The sequence below is a fragment of the Carassius gibelio genome, chromosome B14, assembly GCF_023724105.1.
Source record: "Carassius gibelio isolate Cgi1373 ecotype wild population from Czech Republic chromosome B14, carGib1.2-hapl.c, whole genome shotgun sequence".
NCBI classification, from domain to species: domain Eukaryota; kingdom Metazoa; phylum Chordata; class Actinopteri; order Cypriniformes; family Cyprinidae; genus Carassius; species Carassius gibelio.
The window spans coordinates 12,515,377-12,542,259 of record NC_068409.1 but is presented as its reverse complement, the minus strand read 5'-3'; the positions used below and the strand labels follow the sequence as shown (position 1 = coordinate 12,542,259).

The window sequence follows — 26,883 nt, the reverse complement described above, 5'->3', positions numbered from 1 at the left end:
ATATCATCGTGCTAATCATGATCCGGCTAATTGGGTTCTTCGAACACACCTGTTGTGTATGATTAGTATCGCTGGATTGAGTTAACTGAAATAATTGCGCGTTCATGTGTTGGCTTAAAAGGGGATATGTATCGATACTCGAAACCAGCGATTGGCTGGTGGCAAGACGGCAATGACGTCATATAATTTAAAACGACACCTGATGAAAAACTTGACAAATTTCTGGACTTTTATAAGGAAACAGCCAAGCAAACAAAACAACATAAATGTTATAATAGATACATGAAACAGATACATGTTTCCATTTTATTAGAAATTTTTTCATGATTCCCAATTATTTAGATTCGCAATTTATAATAATTGTGCAGTCTTTACATTTTTATTTCAATGTAGAAATTATCTATTCATTTCATTTTATATTTGGACAGATTTGTTACGTGACAGCATTAATGAAAGTTTCTTAAGGGTCAATATCATGTTATCTGCATCTCCTGCGCTCCATCAAGCCACTCTTATAATAGCAGTCATCACTCAAAATAATGCACGACTCTATTATCTGTATAGCATGTGTGTTAGACTCTGTTAGAATACAATTATGAAGTAATAATTTTATGACAAATAAATATTTCAGTGAGTAAAACTGGCTGTCTATAGTAGTCTGTTATGGACTACACATCATTTTTATATTATTTTTAAATAATTTTTTTTAATGATTATTATTTTAAATTATTGTCTCTGGATCAGTACGATACTCTTGTAATAAAGTAGCGGTGGTAGCAGACATATTTTGAGTTTCAGTTCTGGTTGAAAAGAAGCGATCTAATCCTGTTTACATGAAATAAGCTGCTCCCGAGCAGGTTTAAGCTGACGGACCTGTCGCTATGACAGCAGCTCCGGGATGAGCTTCGAAGAACCAAACGATCCAAGATCACGCCAAATCGTCAACAATCAAATCCAGCTAACGGAGTTAGCGACGTACGAAGAACGGGCCACAAGTCTCTGTGATATTCTAATGTCCCTTCTTAAAGTTGTTACATTTCTTAAGTTTTATCAATAGCACATCTATCATCAATTTAAAGTATCTTTTTTTCCTAAAATGTATCTTGAAGATGCCGCATCAAGTTAAAAATAATAATTTAACTTTTAAATCCGTCTTAAGACCATTATATTCTCATTCTACTTTGACTTGCTCTTTTTATATTACAAGAACAGAACCTATTCAAACACACCTATTGGGCTTTAGGCCAAAATAAAGGCCTACTTCATTTTTTGGGATGCACCGAATTTTCAGCCTAAAAATCAAACTGGTAAAATTATGCAACCCTCCTAGGGCATTTAATCGCATTCAAAAAAATAAATAAAAAAAAGTTTATACCATGTGTGTTTGTACTGTGTATATTATGCATACATAAGTACACATGTATACATAATTTTTTTTTTATATATACTTGCATAAAATTTATATTATGTATAAATATAATTTTTTCATATATATCATATATATATATATATATATATATATATATATATATATATATATATATATATATCATAATATAATTACTTATCACACTTTCTGAACTTTTCTTGTCTCAAAGTCTGTAATGTAATATCAAAATGAACTATATTGTGAAGTGAACATGCAAAGAATGTCTCTGTCCATCAATAGAGGGTTTTTCCTCTACAACTCAGCTGTTCCGCAAGACATGTCAAACACAAAGAGATGGATACAGCCTAGCTTTTTCTCCTGCAAAAATAGGAGAGAGAGAGAGAGAGAGAGAGATGCAAGTAGAGTAGGATAGAAGAAAGAAAACCCTGATGCCTACAGCGACACTCCTCAAAAACCTGCTGTTTGTCAAGTACCTTTCCTCTTTCCTTAACTACACTAAGAACATGCCACAATACACAGACCTGTCCCATAATCTACAGTGCTGCAGTAACAGTAATAGCTACTGATAAAGAGTGCTGCTGTCCTCAGTGTGTGTCCATGGGGCTGAATATGGGACAGCAGTTTTCTGCACTAATTAGTCTGAATAATGAAGCCAAACATCACAGGTCTTGAGTATATTAGCTTCATTCACAACTTCAAAACTCAGAATTTCTTCAAGGAGACAACCAAAACTTATGCTAGTTGTTAAGACTAGAAATGTACTATAATTCTCACAATGTGCAATAGCTCCAGCACTTAAGGGAAGGCCTGTTCCTTTAAGAGAAGAACAAACACATGCATCCTCTGCCTTAATGATCAAAAGAAGGTTTCGGGTTACAGTGATCAAATTCCTCAATATCTCACAGCTGAAGACAAAGGCTGAGTCTGAAACCTTAAAAACGCTGCATATGTAGGGAGTTTGTGACCATCATTGCACATCTGAATGAAATCAATAACCATTTCTACAGAGAATTGAAGTACTTAAATGTATGCTTGCTTATTTTAAGGGTCATTTGAGGTTTTTTTGGAGATCACTGGAGTTGACATTATAGCCTTGTCAGTTGTTGAACCACGTTTTTTCTTACAAAAGCAAGAAATCATTGACTGTACAGAAAAACAGCAGCCTCAATGTTGATCACAGAACAAGCAAGCACAAGCAAATCATGTTTTCTAAAACAAATGAAATATTTGTTATAAAAATGGTTGCATATGAAGATAGTGTCAACTCAAAAGTACAATTAAATATAAACATCAGGTCAGTCATATTCCTGGAGATCTTCCATCATGAAAAGTTTAGAGCTCAGCTAGAAATACAACTTTCAACATTTATTTACTACACAAATATTCATAAACTATAGTATGTACATGGTGTTCATGCGCAACAAGAACTATACAATTACTATAGTACATTAAAAAAACATGGCACTACCGTAATTGTACCTACTCAAAAAGTACATAACACCACAGTAATGAATGAATGTCATTTTCAAATACAATAGTATTTGCATGGAGCTGCAAGGTACTTCGAACAAAACTATAAATTAAAGTGGCACATATCCAAAAACCATGGCATCATCATCATCATGGTTTATTTCCAAAAACCATAACACCATGTCGAAAACATCATAGTAATACAAAGCTACTTTGATATATATACCATAGCAAATGATTGTAAGATTCAAAGACTGCTATATTTGCATGGTGCAGCAAGGTACTTCGAAGATCACCATAAAATGACCATCCCACATATCCAAAGAAGTTATGGCACTGCCATGGTGCTTGTCCAAAACACCTAACAATAAATCACATGACAATCAGATATATACCGTGGCACTAAATGATTAACATATTCATACAGCATGACAGGCCAAAACAGCGGCATGAAATGATCACAGAACATATCCAAAAACCAGTGGCCCTACCCTGGTGCCATGTTCAAAACCATGGTAACACCATGGTACTTCAATGGACGATCACCAGGAGCCAGACTGGCCACTAATGAAGCCCTCATCCTTGCATAAACTTCATATATGCAGCACATGGATGATTCTTACCGAGGTATTTGATGTCGAAGCCCTGCGGTGGTTTGAGGGACCTCCTCATCCAAGCCTCCCTCAACACCTCCAGGTGATCCTCCTTGCCCTGGATCAGCAACACATGCTCGTCTATCCAGCCCAGGAAGAAGGTCTCAGCTATGGCATCGGCCACCATCTTATTCCAGAAATATTTCATGTTTAGGGATTTGAAGTCGGCGAATATCTCGTAGCCGGTGTGATGTTGTGGCGGCTGCTCGCTCTCCGTCACTCCGGGCGCGTCCTCCGCCACGACGCGCGACAGCACGATGGCCAGAGAGTGCGGCGCGATCTGCAGGAAAGGCTCCATTGCTCTCCTCGAAGATGCTTCGTTAGACTCGACGCATTCCACGCGCGTGAAAGCGCAAATAAGGCGATGGATGGATTGATTGATTGACTGATTGAGCGCGCGCCCGCAACCAAACAAAGAGCGCGTTTGCGCGTTAGTTCATTTGACCTGCCTGTCTGCAGTTATTGTAATAAAAGAACATTATGGTGATATAGAAAGGAATAAGGTCATTATTATTTCAAACAAAGGCTCGGGTGGATGCGGAATGTCATTTTAAGGGTAAAATACGCAGGTGATCATGTTATTCTCCGCTGAAATCGCCGCATATTATCCATTCCTCACCTTGATCAGAGACAACGACGTGAAGATAATGACATCCTCTTCCAGCAGGCATGCGGGATGGAGAAAAACATTACCTTAACGTCCCAGGATGAAAAATATGCTCGCGTCAAAAGCAAAAATGAGAATTCTCGTCTTATTTTTTCCCTCGTCGAGATGCGGTGATCCCTGCAGGCCGGTGCGTGACGATGCCTGTGTGGTTTACGGTGTGTAAAGCAGGTTATTACCTTGAAGCTCCCGCAGCTCTGATAGCGATGCCCTCTAACGGCGGAGGGGAGGCACTGCAGGCGCAATCCCCAGTCAAAAATAAAGATGCTCTGTATTTACTCACATCCATATCGTTACAGACCAGTTTTGTTTTTTGTTTTTTTTTTTCGTTCAGCGAAACACAGAATAACGAAGTTTAAAGAATGTATTTTCAAAATAGTGGCAATGAGCAGTCTGAGATACAGCCTGAAATCACCACTCGACAAGTGCAACATATTCCAAGCTGTCTGAAGTCATACGATAGTTTTACTTGAAAAACGGACTGAAATTAAACTATTATTCATTAAATATTCTCCTTTCAGATATCAGTTATTGACTGTTAGCTGTCAGTGCTTTAAACTTGAGATCCGATTCATCTGCGAACCGATTCACCAGCTCCATGCATGCGTTTTAATCGCTCTTTGAAGTGATTGTGCACAGTTATTTCGAAGTTATTATGTGTATTTTAACTTGCATATATGCGTTTTGACAGCATGTATTAGCTACGTGAAACATAGCAAAACCACTCATTTATCAAGAAGAAACAAAGCAACCATGATTCCGATAGCAGGACTTCCCGCTCCTTGAGTTCTTACCTGCACTTCAAAGCTGATCATTTACACCGGTCTTATTCCTTGCCCTATGTAAGCCTTCTTTTGTTCCACATACATTTTCCTCTTTTGTTTTTTATCCGCCATCTCTATCTCTCTGTTGTTGTTAGGCTTGGCTAATGTCCTCCTAATCATGATTAGACACACCCCTTACTGCTGATTGGCTACAAGTTTTTTTTGGTACTAGCCCTACTTTTTGAAAAAATACATACCCCACCTTTAAAGGATTTCCTATATAAACAGACTCTAATGCATAAACTCTTATGATCAAACATAAAAATCTTTACTGTGTTATATATTTATTAAAATTATATATTTACCAGAGGTTGCATCCCACTCACCACCATCAGAAATTATTCTATTACAATTGGAAAGAAAAAAAATCCAGATATCCTGACAAATTTATCAATTCAATTACAATATTCAGACTATAGAGACTCACCTTATGTTACTACCCTATGATATCTATTATTGCAGCAAGAAGAGGCAGGGTGGACAGTTTGGAGATTTTGTTCTTTTTTTTTTTTACTCAGGCTCAGACATGTAAACATGTCTCTGCTGTGCTATTTGCTTCTCCTGTTTCAAAATAGCCACAGGTGGTATGTAATTTAATGCTTTAGTATGAAGATGGGGAGCATGTTGCTAACCTACAGGAGGATGTTAAACTTGCCTGCTGTCTCCACAACAGTTCTTTTTCTAGCTTCTCTCAGACGTGAGCAACTGTGGAAGCTCCTATGACACCACCTGCCCCACCTATATCAGTCAGGTTGACACCTGGTTGTGACGAGTCTGAGGGTTACATCACTTCGCAGCCATTGTGTCAACAGCCATCACCCTCGCCAAAGGGAAAGAGTCAAAGATCAGGGAGGTTGCATCCCTCCCATCTCCATCCACATGTGGAGCTACCATCTCGGGCAGGGACCCTCACCCCATGTGCATCATGTGTATGGGTCCGAAGCACACAAACATTGCTGGCAGATCCACAAACATGTGCTCACTGTGCGTCATTGCTGGTGAAAATCTTAGAAAGGAGCCTGAGAGTGGCTATGGCTAGCAAGCAGGGCCCTTGTCTGTCTGGAGCGGCCACACAGTCTGTGGTGACTGACCATCTGACGCAAGCCAGTACGAGTTGTGCATACATGATGGAAGCCGAATCCCCGGAAACGCCTCCGCTGTTTGAGGGCCTTCTCACATAGGAGGAGGGTGACAATCCTTCATGCTTGCATAAGGAAAATGTCCTGCTACTGGTCTAACCCCTTTAAGAGCAAACTCCCTGCCAAGGGGTATTCCATATTGGAGATTCAAGGGATGGGGAAGCTGGGGTAGGCTGGACCCCCAATGGTAGAGACTTTAGTGGCCTATCAGCTCCATCCAAATTGGTGCTCAATTTCTGCCTCCTCTCAGATTCCGCTGCCGAGTAAGATGGAGCGACTGACTGCGATATATCAGAGGATGTATAAATACGCTGGGAAGTCTGTATGCTTGCTGAACCCGTTGACTCAAGTGGAGATTTTGCCGGAGATGGGGCAGCAGCTGGACTCAGGAGTGCCGAACCTGGCACTCTGGGACGAAATTTGCATGGTGAATGATTCTGCATTCTTCCCGCCGCGCGGTTCAAAGAGGTGAAGGTGAGAATACAGCCTTCTTGTTCTGAGTTCAGTAAGGGCCTGGTCAATAAGCTCTCCTCAAAGTCAGAGAGATGAGGGAGTCATGTCCAACAGTGTCACCAAGCAGTCACACAGTGGTTTTGGGGGAACTGATAATAAAGAATGCATCATAACATCCAAGCCACGGGCAGAGGGCGATATGCAGTGGGAGCCAATGCGGTGGCAGTGATGATGACATCACTGTGCGACGTGAACCCGGCAGAGGACTTCTCTCTGCCTGAATAGCCATTTGGCATGCATGCGCAGTTCACCCATGGGTTATGTCAATGACTTCACAGAGTTACAGACTTTAGTTTGCCATGAAACCACCTTGATTCAGCAGAGTGATTGTGTCAGTGGCTGAGAGAGAATCGACTTGTGTCCTGACGGCTGAAATTGAATTTACCACCCTCACCCAGAGAGAATATCTCTCTGGTCTTGGCCCATGAGAGGTGGAATTTGAATGCAGCAAGTGCAGGAGCCTCCTCTACTCACTCACTTTATAGCAATAAATGGCAAATCTTTGAAGAATGGTCTCAGCAGGGTCATATTGTCCCTTTTCAATGCTCAGTGAAGGATATTTTATGCTTTCTTCAAGATCTTCTAGATAAGGGGAAGGCTTTCTCCACCATTAAGGTGTATTTAGCAGATATTTCAGCTTGTCATGTAGGTTTTGGCAAGAAATTAGCAAGCCAGCATCCTTTGATAAAGCATTTTATCAAAGGGGCGTGCTGCAAACAGCTGGTATTTAGAAAGATGGTTCCTTTATGGGATTTATCCATCATCCTAGAAGTCCTTTCTCAACATCCTTTTGAGCCATTGGAGGGAGTTGGGCTTAAGTTGATCTCTTTTAAGATGGTGCTGCTCATAGCCTTAGTAAAGGCTAATGTGAGTGACTTATAGCCCGTCATGTTTGCAATTCGCTGCAGGGCTCACTAAGCTTTCCTTTCATCCTAACCAAGCTTTTGTGCCTAAGGTAGTTGACTCAGCAAATAGGTGCCCATCTACTGAACTAAGGAGCAAAAGTTGAATTCATTATGTCAGTACAGGCTTTTCATATGTTTGTGAGGAGAACAGCAGGCTTTAGGACTTATGACCAGCTATTTGTGTTATGGGCTACTCCTCACAAAGGGAAGCCATTGTCTTGTAAACGTCTGTCTCATTGGATCATAGATGCTATATCTTTAGCTTATCTGCAAGGGTATTCAACTTCCCAAGGGCCTGAGAGCCCACTCCACTCTGGGGATGTCTATACCATGGGCCTCCCTCATGGGAGCAGCAAGTTGGGCTATGCCTCGTAGTTTTGTGTGGTTTCATAGACTGGACATGTCTGAGCCATCCCTAGGACATGCAGTGCTGTGAGCCAGTAGGTCAGTGCCCATTTAAAAGGTTAATTCACCAAAAAAATTAAAATTAGCCTAGAAATTACCCTCAAGTCATCCTAGGTGTATATTACTTTCTTCTTTCAGATCAATCCAGTCAGAGTTATATTAAAAATGATCTTTGATCTTTCTTTCAAGCTGTTTAAATGGTGCTCAGCAGGTGTTGCAGTGCATCAGTTCAAAAGAGGTTAAATAAAAAGTGCTCATTCTTAATAAAAAAAAAGTGTCTCACAAGGCTCTAGGGGGTGAACAAAGTAATTCTGTAGTGAATCGATTCATTTTTGTAAGAAAAATAACCATATTCTAAACGTTATTAATTTAATCTAGTTTGTGCTCACTGTTGTACACGGAAGCAGCTCTGGGTGGATATCATAGGAGATTACACAGTTGGTCATGCCCAAAGCGATCCCCCGTAGTGAAACACCTCACTCTGCTATCAAAAAAAAAAAAAAAAAAAAAAAAACAGGTTTAGGCTAATTAACCCATCGTTTCCCTTTGTTTCAGTAAATGTAGTCAGTTATTACTAGAATCTAAGCTCAATCCACTATCACACAAGCATTCTGTGTATATCTTGTTTTATGAATTAATTAAAAATAAATATGTTATCGTTATCCCCTCCCCCCACACACACCTACTGTTTATATATATATATATATATATATATATAAAATATACTTTTGCCTCCAAAGAATTAAGATATATTAGATAATTTTTTTTAATTGTTACATTCAAAACAATTTAGCACATTTTGCCCTGAAACTCTCAATATCATAATGCATCTAGATGTAATTTTTTTAATAATTTGTCATTTCCATTACTATATAATACAGTTAGAATTATGTTTTTAAATTTGTTCAACGTTTCAATAATGTGTTATTTCCATTATGTTGATATGAATTTAGAGGCTAGAGTTGCTTAAAATATTCTTTATTTCTCTAAAATACTATTTTTTCCCCTTCTTAGTGTTAGAGTGAGAAATGACCGTACCTTACAGTTTGACATGATTTGTGACATTCACCTAAACAGAAATCAGATCCTAAAAATCTCAAACATTGTGAGGCTCTGATAACAGACACATTGTCAATGTACATTTTTTATTCTCTGGCGATGTTCATATATTTCCATGCCAATAAAGCTTCATGAATCTTATAACAATGGCTTTCTCATGCTGACGATTTTCGGACAGTCATTTCCTCCTCCTGTCAAACAAACTCTCCCACATGTCCACATCATTGTAAGGTAATATGTTTAATGGAAGCCAAGTAGCCATAACCTCACGTAGCCTGGTTTGTTTCCAAGTCTGTGAGCTATAAAAGAGGATAAGAGAACAAAGAGACTTCTCACCTAGGAAACAAAATCAAACTCTGGTATCTGTTTTGCTTTATAGGAACCCAGCAGGTTTGTATTGTAGAGGCAATGTATTTTTACCTAAAGGTGAGGTTGCCTACAGAGTGAATTAAGTTTAAAGGAATGGTTCACCTCAAAATTAAAATTCTATGCTAAGGCTGATGAGAGGTACTGCACAAACTGGTGAATGCACCCAATTTTAACTAAACTTTATCTGAAACCAGCTGAGAAGTGCTCTGGATTCTGTTTAGGATCAACTTTCTTTTTACCTCCACAAGCCAAACAAATTATCATATGATCGGATTGAATCCTGGAGTGTTTTATTACGTTTTTTTACATGACACTTTCTTAATAACCACAGCAAGATGATTAAAAAATGGCTGAATTAATGAAGGTTTGTGTAATTAAAATGTATAATCAAATATAAAAATCGTTTACAGTGTATACATATGGTGAGATTTTCTACACTTCTGTCCAATCACAGAGCACCTCTTGAGGGACACAAGCAACAACAACCAAAAAAAAAAAAAGTTTATTCAACAGCTAGTTTCATGTCAGTTTAATGATTTCTAACATTATTTAGCAGTTATTTAGTTTTAGTTACAAGGTTATTTTTCAAAAACATTTTAGAGAATAGGATTATTATTACAGATGATTATTATTATCTGTTATTTAAAAACCAAATCTCATGCAAGCTACATTTCAGTCTTGTTTGACAAGCAACAATCTAGACAACAAAATCAGCTGAAATCCTTCATATTTAAAGTTAAGTTCAAATCATTAAGCTGTAAACACGTGTTCTCCGAGGAATGTTCAGCCTTCAACCTGCAATAGTATCCATGACAACACTTCCGAGCTGGGAGATGTGCTTCTCTCTTCCTCACGCTGCTTCTATGGAAGTGTCATTTCTGCCCTGAGGCTGAGAAATCAGAACAGACACGATACAGCGACCATTACGAACTTGAAACATTCTCGCACATAAATTTAGTTTCATCCATTAGGCTTTTATCCATGATCCCATTTAATTCAGTTTGAATTTGAATGGAATTGGTCACACTCACAGGATGATCAGCTCAATTCTGATTGGTACACAATGTTTTCTGACGTCAAGAATCATTTGATAGATAAAACTGAGGTGTGTTTAAAACTTTACCTTGACAAAGATGCGTGAAGGCAGGAAGCGACGTAGCAGTTGATTGGAGATGTTTGGAAAGCGCAGCAGGTTGATGTTGAGCTGAGGAAGACCTTGATATCCCGCCATCAGAGGATAGAAGTTATACAACATCTCCTGTTCTGCACCGGGCAAAATCCTCATTCGCACCTGCACACAGACACAGAATGAGAGCGAGACCTGGCAGCTGGAATAGAAGTTTAAGGGTCCTGGGCTTGTTGATAATCACTGTGTAAAGAGGAACAAATACATTTTTATTTTATTTGTTACTTGTTTGATTACTCTTCTAAGAGAATTTTGCTTCCCACTATGTATAGCTTTCAGACAACCTTAGACTTCTTGTGAGTGAATTTACTCTGGATCATCTGGATGTGTTTTTTCCATTAGTTTTTTATTAAGACACATTAAAAGTAGAGGTCGACCGATATATCGATCGGCCGATATATAGGGCCGATATTTGTCATTTTTTTATATATCGGCATCAGCATCGTGATTGAGGGCTATGTTACTTCCCCCCGGCTCACAGACAGCACTGTGCTTCGAGAGACAGCTGTCCTGATGCTGCCCAGATCGGTGAATGACATTTGTCCAGAAGCATGGTTTGATGCAAACAATAGTCAGGTTTCCATCCAACTCATTTGCATTTAGGGATGTTAATATTCAATTTCCATGATCGTTCATTGTTTAAATTAAAGATCAATTAATAACCTTAATACTGCAAAATACATCTGCAGCGGTATTATTATTATGTGCCAAAGCCACTTGGAAAAAAAGCTTTCTCACCCGAATTAAAGGGGTTTTAGTCCGAATAAAATGCTAGTAGCAGGACTGTAAAATGAATAGATGTGATTTAAATGGTTTGGTGGTGCTCATTGTTGTATTTTAAAATGCAATTGCAATGTTTTCAAATGACACTGTAGTATTAAAAATAAAATTATTCCAAACGTAACTGTGGTGCTTGTGGCTGTGCTGCGCAGTCAGTGAACCTCTTTTTTCACATCAAACATTTTATGCAAGTATTATGAGAAGTACTTTATTTGATCCTGTTCTGCAAAATGTTCGATTTTGAACTTTTGCGTTCCGCTAGGCCTATTGTTTTAAAAAATCCGGTATTTACAGTGCGTTAGATCGCGACAGTGCATGCGTGCTTGCATACGAGGATGAGTGAGCGCAGGTTTGGCTAGATGTATTTGGAGGTTATTGCTCACGTCTCCACATATCCAAATGTTTCGATATTCGCAATGTATCTGAATGATAAACTATAATTTCTTTTTATTTTTTATGTAAACTAGACAGAAAAGATCATCCTCTTCACATGAGCAAAAGGGTGGAGTGGAGTGGTATACTACGGTCTATTTAAACTGGCCAGTGTAACTTTTTATATATATGTTATATATGGTTGACTGTACTTTATATTAATAATGAACACACTGCGATGTAAGTTTGAAATTAGAATGTACTTTAGATGTTCTGTGTCATTTATACCGAACACAAATGTTGCTGGTTGCTAGTGTGTTTGCAGCACTACTATTATTTATTTTTTAGATATTTTATTTTTTATATTTTTCAGTTTAATTGATTCTTATTTATAAAATTGTATTTATTTTATTTAAATGTATGATTTAAGTTTACATTTATGTTCCAACAAATTAGAAAAATTCGGCTTGATAAATGCTCTTAAACTTTTATGTAAATGATTGACAATCACTAATAATCATGATTGACAAACATGCAAATGAAGGGGAAAACTTCAAGATATCGGCCCTAAAAATCGGCAGCACATATCGGCCATCGGCTGACCCTGACCTCTAAACATCGGCATCAGCTATAGAAAAACCCATATCGGTCGATCTCTAATTAAAAGTTTCTTTATTTTTGAAAAGGGAAAAAGCAAATATATCCATTTAGTTAAGTATTCATCAAATAAAATGTATGTGAAGGAAACATGAAGCCACTTTCTGCACTGACCTGTTTGAGTCCACTAAACATAAAAGCATCGCTGGGCTCCACACTGATCTCGACATCCTGAACCAACCCAGTTCTATTCTCCAGATGGTACCGAACAGGTAAAGACTCACGCACGCAACCAAACGATGGCAGCTCTAGAACAAAAGAGGGTGAAGGTCTACTCAACAGCAAGAATGATAACAATTATAACTATATTTGCATCGTCACCAACCAACACTAACGGTCTGTTTAATCTAAGCTTATGTGCTGCCTTTTCAAAAAAATGGAAGTGGATGTAGGTGACCTGCTACTAATTTTCAATTCACAAAATTATGCAAAAACAGGTGCTTTTGGGTATACGAGACAAAAGGAGTTGGGAGAATTTGTTACTCTGCTTAAAAAGTTTAGTTTTTGAAGACAAATGTTATTCATACTTCCATGAGTCAGTATCAATTTCAGCTTCTTGTTGCATTTACACAGCTTTAAGCAGCAGATGCCCTCAGCATGCTACATTTGAGTGCATCTACACGGTGAAACTAGCTAGTGTAATCTGAACCAACAGTGAATTTAGCTAACAGTCAATGTAGTGGAAAAAAGAAGAACACAACAGTTTGCACTGCAACAAAGGAGGCAAGATAATGTTGTCGGAACAAGCACTAACTAAGTGAGGTAATTGTATTTTTACATTGTTTTCTGTGTAGAGCTATTTTGCAGTGTCTTCTGCTGTTACTACACTACTGATTTTAATATAAAAACAGACTGACCTGCATGGACATAAAGAGGAATATTCTCCACCATCACATGTGGCAGAGTAATGATCGTTCTCACCAATGATGTCTCAGCAAATGCTGACTTTCTGGATTAAAAAAATTCATACAAGAAATTAAAGGCTGTGTGCTTTGTGAGTATTTATTTAAGCAAGTTACAAATGTACGAACTTTAACATTCTTAGTAAATGGCTCATAAGACAATAGCATGAGAAAAGGAGAGTCATCACTTGCATAAAATATGCAGGGTAAAAGTGAGTGCTGTCACCTCTTCCAGGAAATGACGTAGTGTCCAGATGCCACAGTACTGGTGCCGTTCTGAACAGGAGGACATTTGAGCAGGAAACACTCACTGGCACATTCGCTGGTCTGAAGCGTGACTGGACACACAGCAGAAATGAATTACACTCATGCCCTAAATAAATGTATTCTTTTAAAAATACCGCCTTCAGAAATAAAGTTCTCCCACCTCCTTCAACTTGACTCTGGGGCTGATCGATGGCATTCATACTGGAGGCCAGCTGCACTTCACTGTTCACCAACTCGATCGGCCAAGGGGACGCACTCAAAATATCCATCATCAACAAGAAGGGGATGTCCACGTACACGTGCTCCAAATTCTCAAACTGACACACACACAGAAAACTGTAGCAACCTTACAAAATATGTGTTCTTTTAAAAACTGGACACAAAATTTAAACACCTGTCATCATTTATTCATCTTCATCTACAAAACATCTCCTTTTGTGTTCCATGTATAAAAAGTATTCAGGTTTAGAACAAGATAAGACTGGGTAAATAATGACAGAATTTTCATAACTTAAGTATTAATATATTCACTTAGCTCTTACCTTACTGGACACAAACTTCATAGCCACTTCAAATGGAACAACCGTTTCTAATGTGATGGTTTCATCCTGCAGGCGAAGAACAAACACACAACGGTGTATAGATTATGCCTCAGGAAACTAGGTTGCGGTGAAATTTTTGTCTGGCTTTGACTTAATCTTCACAAAATCTTTCTGTAGCAAGTTTCGATGACAGGCTGTTGGGATTCTGCGTACTTTGTGACATTTGCAGGGGATGTCCTTGCCCTCGACCGTGGCACTCACAGAATAAGCCACGTGAAACAGTAATATTCTGGATCCAGTGCTCACGCAGTGGATGTACAGGGGCTTCACAATCTGACACACAAGAACACATGTACACATCATTACACTGAAGTCAAGATCACCTGATGACCAGTTTTAATCAATTCAGTCTGTAAAACTCAGTGAAAAGAAGCAGCACCTTCTGTCCAGGATGCAGATCTCCGAGGGGAATGTCAGGGAGCAGGGCAGGATGAGAATCATCACACGCCTCAGTGCCGTTTAGTGTGATTTGGGTTGACTGTGTGAGATTGGCATCCTGACCTAATGGAAAAAAAAAGAAATAAACACAAATACATTTCAATTAAATTATATATATATATACGAAAACAGGGACACATTAAATTTATCAAAACTGACAGTCTGGACCAGATGTATATGTCAAATTAGGGGTTTAACGGAATGTGTATTTGTACCGGACCGTTTCGGTACATGGCTTTTGGTACGGTGCACGTGTATACTGAATGACCGAATGCAATATTTTGTACGTGGAATGTAGGTTCATTTTCGTGTTTCCAAACGAACATATTAAGTGGCAGAAGTCTCCGTGTTTAGCGCAAATCCCACCCTGCAGCTGATTCTAAGGCCGGTGACTCACTGGCTGCGTGGCGTGAACATGGCGTTTATGCTGCGTGTCAGTTGCGTGACGGTGGCTTCGCGTTTTCTGTGTCTTCACACGCCAGAATCGTGCCTGACGCGGCGATGGCACGCTGCTGCTACTGTAGGTGACTAGAGGGAGTCGGCCGACCAGGATCTTGTCTTCACGACAACAACATCTATACTTCATGTTGAGCATAAATATAAAGCCTACTGATAAAGGACACCGTCAACAGTATTGACGGCAAAAAAGCCTATGTTTTACAGGTGCAATATGCCAGTGTGTCACCGGCCTACGGTTTTCAAAAGGCATCACGTGGGTGTGAACATCACTACAACTAGGAAAAAAAACGATTGTAATTCAAACGCTGCTCCCGTCGGCATTAAAACAGACCTTTGCTCTTAATTCCGATCGGTCCAACGCAATAGCGAAATCTGAGCTGGTCTAAAAACTGAAACTGTTGATGCTGCAAAAGTTATATATATATTTTTTTAAATATGAGCAGGCCTACAAGCTGGGATTGGTAATGCTGCACTGTAATCATAGTTATTTATTTATGTTTTTCATTATATTTTATTATATGATATTGGTTTGAGACTGAGAGTATATTATTTAGTGGAGAACTTTGCAGCAGTATTTTATTTCTTATTCTTTTTTTATTTTATATATATTTTATTAAAAGTATTTTAAAAAAGTGTAAACAAATTGTAAAAAAAAAGTTTATAGTAATAAACAACCTGCAATTTAATGTTTGCATTTCTTTCCCTTACTGTAACGAAAATGAACCGAACCGTGACTTTAAAACCGAGGTACGTAGCGAACCGTGATTTTTGCGTACCGTTACACCCCTATGTCAAATAAATGGTGTTTTTCTTTCTATTCATCAAATAATCATGAAAAACATGCATCATGATTTGCACAGAAAGATTGTGCAGCACAGCTGTTTTCGACATTGAAAATAACAGAAATGTCTCTGAAGATCATGAGACATTGGAAAACTTGTAGTTATGATACTGAAAATGTATGACAGGAATAAATTACATTTTGAAATAGAACAATTATTTTAAACTGAAATAATATTTCACATTATTACTGTAATCAAATTAGTGGAGCAATTTTTTTTTTGTTGACCATATGGATAAAAGCCCTTTTTTTGACAAAATACACAGATGTTTTTCATGCATGATGTGCAGATGCGACTAATTGATAATGACATTTGTTGTCGATGATTTTTATTATCGATTAGTTTTTGCAGCCCTAAAAAAGAAACCTCAAATCATGTCTTTTGAGAGGCATGCTTTTACTTTTGTAAGCAGTAAGCATTTACTTAAACGTAAAGATGGGTTTTGTTCCAGACAACACAGTATGTACCTGGTTTGAGGCCTGCAGTAAGTTTAATGTCTTTGGCCACAGTGTCCTCTTCTGATTGGATGGTAACAATCATACAATACATCTCATTGGTCAGTGCTGGAGGCTCATGAGTCAGCTGTACAGAGATTTTAGGCACTCTGGAAATGATCCTAAAAAGGCATGATGGAAAGGAAAGCATTGCTGTTTTAGGTTTATAATTTTTCAACTGTAAACTAAAGAAATGCTTCTTGGAATGTGTATTAAGAAATTAAATGAGGTCCAAATTGATTTAAATATTTCTGTACAATACTGACAATGACATAATAGAATTCCAGATTTTTAATATATGTATCTATTTTTTTTTTTTTTACTTACATAGTGCTGGACTGTATAGTAACTGTGTCCCAATCCACCTGCTGCTCTGGGAGGCGTGTCCTCCTCTTAAAGGACCGGCATGCCTGCAAAGTCTCATGGGAAGAGGCAGCATCCCCCCAACCACCCCGCCAGTTCAGATAGACACATCGGGCCGTCTCTCTGCCTAACATGAGTCCCACACTCGTAATCTGAAAGAGAAACAAAAATAAAACAAAATATACTATGTGATTAATTGTGACACCAGTAAATCTGTCGATATAAAATAAATGAAAATATTCATTTCACCTCAATCTTCTTTCCAACATCTTCTGTTTTTGCTACAAATTTGAAGCAGTATTTGCGAGTCTTGCCGGGGACGAGACACATGTTCTCCTGGGTGGAAGGTTCTAGAATATCCTTCCCTTTAGAGGCGTCCTCCAGCAAACAGTACTGGTTATACTCCTGCAATTCAAACACATCCACTGAGAAATGGAGTTGTGCATGAGTGTGTGTGTGTGTGTGTGTGTGTGTGTGTTAGGTGTGCTGTACCTGGTTGCTGAGGCAGACACTTAGTTTTGAGAAGCACACAGGATGTGGGCAGTCAGCTCTCACATAGACGTGTAGCTGGACAGGCTCATCTATGTGGAAACTAGGGGACACAAACTTGGCTTTGCACTGAACTGAAAATAAACAAACAATATTTTATATTAAATAATATTCATATGCCACCGTTCAAAAGTTTGGGGCCAGTAAAAAAAAAAAAAAAAAAAGAAAAGAAAAGAAATTCACACTTTTATTCATTAAAAATTCTTTATATTGAACAAAATTGAAATGTAAATATTTGTTATAAAGATTTTTAACTTTCTGATCATAAAAGAACACTTAAAAAAAAGTATTACAGTTTCTACAAACAATTAAACTGACAATAAGAAGAAGTGTTTCTGAGCATCATATTAGAATAATTTCTGAAGGATCATGTGACACAGAAGACTGGAGTAATGATGCTGAAAGTTCAACTTTGCATCACAGGAATAAATTACATTATTACATAAAAATATTAAAACAGTTATTTTAAATTTGAATCATATTTCACAAAATTACTATTTTACTGCGATTTGTCAGATAAACGCAGCCTTGATAAGCATAAAAGATATCTTCTTATGTTGGGTTTGGAGCAACATTATTACATTAATTAAATTTTTGGGGGCCGTGAACTATATATTTAAATATAGGGGTTACAGCCAGGATTGCAGTTCTCCAATCGATGATTATGACCAATCAGGCCAAAAGTGCTTACCAAAGGGCACATAGTCCTGGACCTCAATGGTGAACTCATTATTGCCGGCCAGAGAGATGCGATCACTCCACAGAGACTGGGCCGCCTTCACAGACAACGGGTCACAGTCCGGTTCAGGCTCTGGGACTTCATTCTGACAATCAGAAAATAAAGTGTCAGTTTCATAAGAACTACAACTCTATCGATAGCAGAAGTTACAGAATACTAAGACACTATATTTCATGCATAAATAGGATTATTTTCAGCTGTATCACTCAGCCCAGTGTGCTATATTTCCATACATACCATGAGCACTTTAGTCAGATTCTTCTCAATCCTGGACTTCTGCTCTTCAGGGAGGATAGAGGCTAAACACACATTTATGATTCTGTTAATGCAGTAACTTTTAATTGAGGTGAAGTTGAGAGTCAATACATGCCGTTTATGCACCTCTGCCCACGAGCTCCATGGAGTACGTGATGTAGTCTTTCACTTGACCCATGAGGTACGAGCACTTCAAAGCCGTGCACAATATAGACGTCAGCAGAGACCACCAGCGCTCTGTACGGTAGTCACACATCACATAATCCAACAGTCTGGGGAGTCAGAATACAACAGTTAGATGTACAGCTGAGTTCTATTTACATAGGTCAAACTCACAGTATACCAAATTTAACTCACTTTAATGCTTTGGTGTAGTCTTTTGCATGGTAATATTCCTCCCCCATCTGAACCACTGCGGAGGGAAACAGAAAATTGAGAGAACAAAAATGATTTACTATGCATTTAAATACAGAACAGAGAATCTGGCTGATTAATATGTGTGTTTTTGGACTAACTGAGATGGCTCTTCATCCGTGGACACTTGTACTTCTTAAACTGAGCGACAGCATTGCTGAGGAGGGCAATGATCAGCTCCTGACAGAAACACACACAAAACAAATTCTGTAAGAAACATAACATTTTGGTCCCTAAACAAGACTCTTAGCATGATTTATTATTGTTGACTCATCTCTTTGAGAATTCAGACCTGAATATTTGCATCTTAAAACATGAGTCTGAAGTCAAATTCTAAAATGAACATGAACTTATAACTTATAATGAAATAACAGGCATTTAAGAAAATCCCACCGAATGAGGGATGTCCCTCTCTTTAACTTGAAGAGCGAGGATGCCTTGTTTCTCCTTCTCAGAATCTGGAGGATCAATGCCTGAGGAATTAAAGTTCACTAAATCAGAAAGAAGACAACATAACACACCTGGATAACACCTGGATATAGGTCTGTGACGATTACTATCATTATATATATATATATCTATGGTTATTAATGAATTTCTCACTCTGATGTCCCTGTCTCCAAGGTCTCTGTCCGTAAAAGTCTAGCGCTCCGGAGATGGTCTCTAATGGGCCAGGTGCAGGGTAGCCCACGCCTGGCTGGAACAGTAAGAGTTGGAGATTTTGCATAACAAAATAAAATCAACTCAGATAACATTAATGATGCATTGCATTGTGGGTAGCAAATACCTCATGACTACAAAGCTGCCCCGCTTGCTGCTTGCGCTCCTGTGCATAATAAGCAGCCTGTTGATAGTAGAAACCTGGGTTCTGGGTCTGAATAGCGGTGAGGCCCAGTTTAATGGCCTCATCGAACAGATCACCAAATGACTGGAACCTACAGAGATGGAAGAAACAAGCAAAGGAGTGCATGTATAAAATCAAGACCAGAGGTCACCCATTAGTTGAATCACTTATCAAATGGGATTATAAAATGTAGTATAAAAATGTTTTTTTTTTCTCTATACTTTTCTCCCCGTGTATTAGGTTTGTTGAGCAACATGCTCAAACATTGTGGAATGAGTCAGTTGGTGCACTGGTTTTGTTTTTCTTACATCATTACATAGACGTTATGTTTTCAGACGTTATGTTTTCTATCTTCATAATAAATTTATTACTCAACACATACATTTTGTGAAGAAAACATGAGTGGTGCTTGTCATGGCAAATGGGTTACTGCAAGAGAGCTCTAAATGGTTAATAGGGCATGGTTAGATAGTTGCCAGTGTGATTTTTAAAGAATTTGCATTCTGAGTGAAAACAGCCCACTCCCTTTACTCTACAATGTTCCGATCCAGAGATCTTGCATTATATTTCAATAGAAGGCTATGGTTTTATATGCTAACAACAACAGTAATAATACGAAAAACCATGTTTATGCATAACATTCAATCAAAAATAATACAAAGTAATTCATGTTTATGCAATGGGCAGGACATAAACAAACTCTAACTGAAAGATGGACATTTTTAGATTTGCAATTAAACACTTTAAAAACCCCTTGAAACAGTTAAAATACTGTTTTTGTCCGAAAACATGAAATAAAAATGTGTGCACGTGGCAGGGTTGAATCTTACTGTTTGGACATCCAGGCCGTGTGTTCAAACGCCAGCTCAGCGCTACCAATTTTCTTCTTGCACAGGTCGATGTGTTTGCGGAACTGAGCAATGGCATCCAGCGGGGTGTTGTGCTGAAAGCAGAGCCTGCAGATCTGTGAGAGAAGACCACGGGTAGACACTCAATGAAGAGAAACACTCTGAACAAAACACAACTGAACGTGACGATGCTATTTAGAAAAGAATGAAAACAGGAAATGAACTCGGGCCAGTTTCCTGTGTGGTGTTTACAGCTGATTAGATGACACCTCATACAGGCGATGTACACATTTCTCATTTTCGTTTAGTTTAAAGTGCCCCTATGGACCCTTTTCCCAAGACTGTGATGGCGTGTTTAGAATCGTAAATCCTCAAAGGTTTTTCAAATGTGTCTTTTTTTTTTATGTATGTACATTTATAATACTATTCTTTGTATTATATCACCTTTTCATAAAAAAAAAAAAAAAAAAAAAAAAAAAACGAGGGTGTTTCTAATTTTTTTTCTTTTTATTGAAAGTCATGAAAACAGCATTGTGGAGTTTTTCAGATTCAGAATGAGCTTTATTGCCAAGTATGTTTATACATGCAAAGAATTAGTTTTCATGATTAAAGCTCTGCAGTGCAACAGAATGATAGCGACAGAACAAAAAACACATAATAAAATAATAAAAAATACAAAAATTACAAATAAGTTGGTAAGGAATGACAATATACAAATTGACAATTGTATGGCAGGTATATTACAAAATGCAGTTATGTATGTACAGGTATATTATGTGCAAAATATAAGTGTACACTAAGTATGTGTGTTAGATAAATAAGAGTATGTGTATATAAATATAAATAGTGTAGTATATTCCACAGTTATTATCAAGTGTTCATTAGATGGATTGCCTGAGGGAAGAAACTGGTCCTGTGTCTGGTCGTTCTGGTGCTCAGAGCTTTGTAGAGTCGACCAGAAGGCAACAGTTCAAAGAGAGAGTGTCCTGGATGTGAGGGGTCCAGAGTGATTTCGCCAGCCCTTTTACTCACTCTGGATAAGTACAGTTCTTGAATAGAAGGGAGGGTTGTACCAATGATTCGCTCAGCAGTCCGGACTACCCTCTGTAGTCTTCTGAGGTCAGATTTAGAAGCTGAGCTGAAACAGACAGTTACTGAAGTGCAGAAGATGGATTCAGCAGCTCCTGTGGCAGGTTAAACTTCCTCAGCTGGCGAAGGAAGTACAACCTCTGCTGGGCCTTTTTCACAATGGAGTCAATGTGAATGTCCCACTTCAGGTCCTGAGAGATAGTGGTGCCCAGGAACCTGACTGACTCCACTGCAGTCACAGTGCTGTTCATGATAGTGAGTGTGGTATGTGCAGGGGGGATTCTCCCCAAGTCCACAATCATCTCCACTGTTCTGAGTGTGTTAAGCTCCAGGTTGTTGAGAGTGCACCAGACAGCCAGCTCTTTAATTTCCTGTCTGTAAGAGGACTCATCACCATCCTGAATGAGGCCGATGAGTGTTGTGTCGTCTGCAAACTTCAGGAGCTTGACAGAGGGGTCCTTAGATGTGCAATCATTAGTGTACAGGGAGAAGAGTAGCGGGGAGAGAACGCAGCCCTGGGGAGCTCCGGTGCTGATTGTACGGGTGCTGGATGTGTATTTTCCCAGCCTCACTAGCTGCTGCCTGTCTGTCAGGAAGATGTTGATCCACTGACAGATGGAGGTGGGCACGGAGAGCTGAGTTAGTTTGGGCAGGAGGAGGTTTGGGATGATAGTGTTAAAGGCCGAACTGAAGTCCACAAACAGGATCCTCACATAAGTCCCCGGTCTGTCAAGGTGTTGCAGAACATAATGCAGTCCAATGTTTACTGCATCGTACACAGACCTGTTTGCTCTGTAGGCAAACTGAAGAGGATCCAGCAAGGGTCCATTAATGTCCTTCAGGTGGGCCAGCACCAGTGTTTCAAATGACTTCATGACACAGGCCAGTAGTCATTTAGTCCTGTAATTTTGGATTTCTTTGGGATGGGATGATGGTGGAGCATTTGAAGCATGAAGGGACTTCACACAGCTCCAGTGATCTGTTTAAGATCTGTGTGAAGATGTGGGCCAGCTGGTCAGCACAGGATATCAGACAGGCTGGTGTAACACAATCTGGGCCTGGTGCTTTTTTTCCTTTTCTGCTTCCGGAAGACCTGGCACACAGCATCCCTGCTTATCTGTATTGATGGTGTGGGGGAGAGGTGGGTTACAGGAGTTATGAATGGTGTGAACGCTTGTTTGGAGAGGCATTCAGGTAGGGGGACAATGCCTTGTATAAACAGACTAAATACACCGGAAAAGGAGATCAGAATTGTTTTTTGATTTCTTTTACTATTTGAGCAAATGGGAATGCAAAACATATATTTTTGGCACTCTCCTATTTATTGGTCTTCAAGTTAACCCAACTATGACGACTTCAGCTGCTGAAAAACCCATAAATATGAAAAAAGGTCCATTATAGGTTTTTGAAAATGCAGTGTGTGTAACACAGCTCTAAGTGAATGAAAACATCCTGCTAAGCTTTAAACTTCCCACACAGTGAAGTAGACGTGGGGGCGTGTTTAAACAAGGAGTTTTAGGAGGGAGTGGATGAGTCTTAACTTTTAAATAGAATATCCCTTTGGGTTTGAGACTTCAGTCTTTGCAACTTATGGATCTTATCTATTCACAAACAGCTTGTAACACTCAAAAGAGAAAGGAAGACTTGAAATCACATTATATGACCCCTTTAAAACAAATCCCAAGTTGTTTTAAGTTGACGTCAACATGATACATTAGCCTATTGTCCGTCCACTTGTATGTCTTTTTGCTTCGTCTGAATGAAAATGCAAATTCATTCTTTGCCACTAGGTGCTACTGTTACTGCGGTTGTGAGTAGTGTTACAGGCTCATAATATTAACTCAATTCCAAGGCCATCTGCTGTTTTTAGAAGAAACAGAATTGAAATTGGATCTTTCTTTGTTTTTTGTTTTTGGGTGAAATAATGTATAAACCCTGCTTATTTGCTTATGAATTCTTAAAAATATCCACGATAAAAGGTACATATAATAAAAAAAAAAAAAAAGTAAAACTTATATTCATATATATATATATATAAAATGTGAAAAAAAACTGTAAAAATGACAAAACACGTAAAAATTGTAATTAAAAAACTTTGAACTCAAAATATTGTCAATGATACAACGATAATATCAATGCCACTAAAATGATACCCCTCAAAGCAATAAGCAAGCACCATCCACACTTTTTTCAGGACATCTAGTTCACCTTGTAGTTGATGAATCCAGCCATGGTTTTGATCTCAAGCATGTTGGTTTCATGAGCTCGGAGTTCATGAACGAGGCTATACGCGGTCCTGTAATATCTGTAAGACAGCATATGGAATGTGTGTGAGTTATCATAAATTAAAACAAAAAAGCAGCGTCAAAATTGCTGTTGAGAGCACTTACTTGAGGGCGTTCTGAGTGTCCTGCTTTAGTTCACTGAAGAAGCCCATTTTAAACTGGTGCCTGACAAACAGCAACTAGAATTCACAGCATTCATAGGTTACTATTGTGCAAGTTGAGCTTTTTCACACTAAACAGATAACCAATAAATTAAGAATCACAATAAAAATAACAATTGTTAATTACTTATTTAGAAAGAGGCAACTTCATGCCACAATCTTAGTGTAGGATTCACATTCAAAAGAATCCTGAATTAATTTCTTGCTGTTTATACTTGTTGTAATGCCTCTTTTGAGTGTTAGGAACTTCATTATAAAGAAATTCAGGTTTTATATTTGCAGTCAGGTCCTGGTTACCTGGTGTGTAGTTTTATTGAGGAACTCCTTGTGAGATTTCACTCTCCTGATCTCATTATAATAGTAGGTCTGTGCATGTTCGTAGAAAGCGTTTTCCAACCTGCAGGCATATAAATATATAACACACAAAACTAACGTGTGAATATACAAGTCAGTCGCTTCGGTCCCTTTTTGTCATGTAATCTAGGCTGCGATCGAGGCTATATTAACCATATTTTTAAAAGACAAGAAAGGTGCAGCCATTTGTAATTTGGATGCATAAGCAAGTCGTTTTCGATTTGATCACATACAAAGACGGATCTGAATAGGTCTTTCGGGGATAATGAACACACACTCTGCATCTAGAGAGACTCTAACCTAATGATGTATCCCACCAGGTGGTCAGTATGGGGCAGGACAAACAGGGACTTCCCAGACAGGTCACAGGCAGCACATAGAGCAGAAGCCCTCTCAGATGCCACCAGATCTTCACCTGAGACACAACCACATCTTCACCCATCATCATCTGCTCAAGACATACACTGAACTTCCTGAATCATGGATTTCAGTTTTGTAATACCTGGTGGGAGAGGAGTTTTCTTCTGAATCAAAACAACAGCAACCTTTGTGTTTCTTCCTTGTAAACTTGTCCTGTGAGAAACAGATATATCTCAAAGCAGCAAACAAGAACAAAAAAACACCTGGATTTGTCTATTCACCCAAGAGTTTTGGATTTTGTTACAAAATGATTTATTTTAGTATTATTTACATACAATTACTTTATATATATATATATATATATATATATATATATATATATATATATATATATATATATATATATATATATATATATTATAATTTTATATTAAATTTAATTTAATAATTTTATATAGATTTTATTATTTGAATTAACTTTAATTTGTATATTTTACCTTTTAATTTTGTAACTTTAGAATTTTGCCTTTGACATTTTGTTTTTGTCTTTTTGTAAATATTTCTATTTAGCGTTCATTTATTTTTATTTCATTTTAGGTTTTAGTAACTATGTGTTTTCCATTTGTATCAGATTTTAGAAGTATTTCTATTTAGCTTTAATTGGTTTTTAATTCAGTTAACTAAAAGCTAGATTTAGTCATTTTAGTTCTACAAATTATTTATTTGAGTTTTTATTTATTTTTTTATTAATCTAATATACATATATATGAGCTTTACTGCAATATCCAGGAACTATTTTAACAGTTTAATATTAGCACCAAATTGAGCATTGTGACCTTCATAAAACTATACCTGACAATTTCCACTTTGGTTGCACATTCGGATTGCTTTTCCTTCCACTGCGGATCGTCCCAGTCCAGCTCATAGAACAGCACGACCAGCGCAGGCACCAGATTGAGATGTTTATTCATCCAGCCCGTCTTCAGTATCCCTTTAGGGATGTACCACTCATATGATGTTCTCTAACATAAAAAGAAAGTGTCAACACGGTTACCCAACAGCCCAGTAGTGTCCAAATCATAAGAATTATTTATAAAGAGCATAAAGCATATTTTTTAGTATATTTTTAGATAGTTTCAAAGCTCTTTTGTCTCACCTTGGTTCTGCACTTTGGATACTCGTGGTCTCCGGCCAAAACTTTAAAAGAGATGGGCACTCTGTCTGCCCGCCGGTTGGCACAGAAGGCATCCCATATGGCTCTGTGGATGGCATTATAAACCACGTCTAGTCCTGTCAGAGCCACAAAGGCCATAGGCCTGCAGCACAGCTCTGGGGGAAGATCCCATTGAGCTGGACTCATGATGCCGGCCAACAGATCCCCTGACCAGCACAAAATAAACACACATCAACTCAATATTATAGACTGAGAGGCAAGATTCTTTAATTTGATATGGGTTGTTCATTGGAGATAGATGACCATGGTTTATGTTCTCAAGTATCCTGCAGACATAGACTTGAACAACAGAAATCTCGGGATATGAAGACAGGAAATAAACGACACTGACAAATACACATATTAATCTATATATAAACAGTTTGCAAAAAAAAAAAGTCATTAGATTCACATATATTCATATTACATTATATATATGATAAATCTAATGACGTTTTTTTTTTTTTTTTTTTTGCAAACTGTCAAAGGATAAACTGCAAAGCATCTGAATCCTTCAGTTATCACCCGTGACAGGCTGATGCTACTCTGTGAATGCTAAAGCTAACGCTCAGTAACAGCCTGTTAAACATTAACATGCGCACCGCTGTCACTTATAACAAGTAAATATTGGTGTATGAGCTGGGATGTATTTACCTTTAGTTTCAAGTAGTGTTTTGCTCGGTTTTCAGCAGGCTTGCCTAATGCCTAACGTTACATTTCTGTACTGCTCTTGTTTTTAATTCAATGTAAACCCCACCTTCATCATGACATATGACTGCTTCTTCTTTCGGCGGCTCTTCGCATCGTGTTGCAGGAGACGCGTGTTTTTACCGCCACCTGCTGGACTCATGCTGTTCTTACAGCCACTCCACAGACTTTAATAATAATACATATATTTTTAGGTATAAAATTCTATTAATATCTATTAAGAATAAATATAAAATATATAAAATAAAACTTGAGCAAGTATTTATTATAAATATGCATGAAACTAGCTGGATCACTACTACTTTTCTTTT

At 38.1% G+C, this 26,883-nt stretch overlaps 2 protein-coding genes across 3 annotated transcripts in view; both read right to left on the bottom strand.

The window, feature by feature from the left end:
- LOC127971719 (storkhead-box protein 2) overlaps window positions 1-4,360 on the bottom strand; it is a 59,493-nt gene extending 55,133 nt beyond the window's left edge. The window contains exon 1 of one of the 2 annotated variants that reach the window (XM_052574926.1): window positions 3,484-4,360. In XM_052574926.1, the coding sequence (XP_052430886.1) occupies window positions 3,484-3,811 (328 nt within the window). In that variant the 5' untranslated portion in view covers window positions 3,812-4,360. The remainder of the gene's footprint in view (window positions 1-3,483) is intronic. The other variant, XM_052574928.1, reaches the window with a different exon arrangement.
- A 5,518-nt stretch (window positions 4,361-9,878) lies between these two features.
- On the bottom strand, window positions 9,879-26,653 carry LOC127971817 (trafficking protein particle complex subunit 11). The gene is made up of 30 exons (XM_052575056.1): window positions 26,519-26,653; window positions 25,808-26,031; window positions 25,504-25,673; window positions 24,794-24,864; window positions 24,592-24,706; window positions 24,235-24,334; window positions 23,882-23,955; window positions 23,700-23,796; window positions 20,385-20,518; window positions 19,498-19,645; window positions 19,314-19,407; window positions 19,104-19,183; window positions 18,812-18,890; window positions 18,654-18,708; window positions 18,423-18,568; window positions 18,279-18,340; window positions 17,994-18,126; window positions 17,246-17,376; window positions 17,003-17,158; window positions 16,718-16,905; window positions 16,364-16,512; window positions 14,537-14,658; window positions 14,311-14,430; window positions 14,098-14,163; window positions 13,716-13,872; window positions 13,515-13,626; window positions 13,244-13,335; window positions 12,501-12,634; window positions 10,515-10,682; window positions 9,879-10,280 (listed from the first exon to the last, which is right to left on the bottom strand). The coding sequence occupies exons 2-30, from the start codon at window positions 26,009-26,011 to the stop codon at window positions 10,242-10,244; spliced, it is 3,396 nt and encodes a 1,131-aa protein (XP_052431016.1). The 5' UTR covers window positions 26,012-26,031; window positions 26,519-26,653; the 3' UTR covers window positions 9,879-10,241.
- Between the last annotated feature and the right edge of the window lie 230 nt (window positions 26,654-26,883).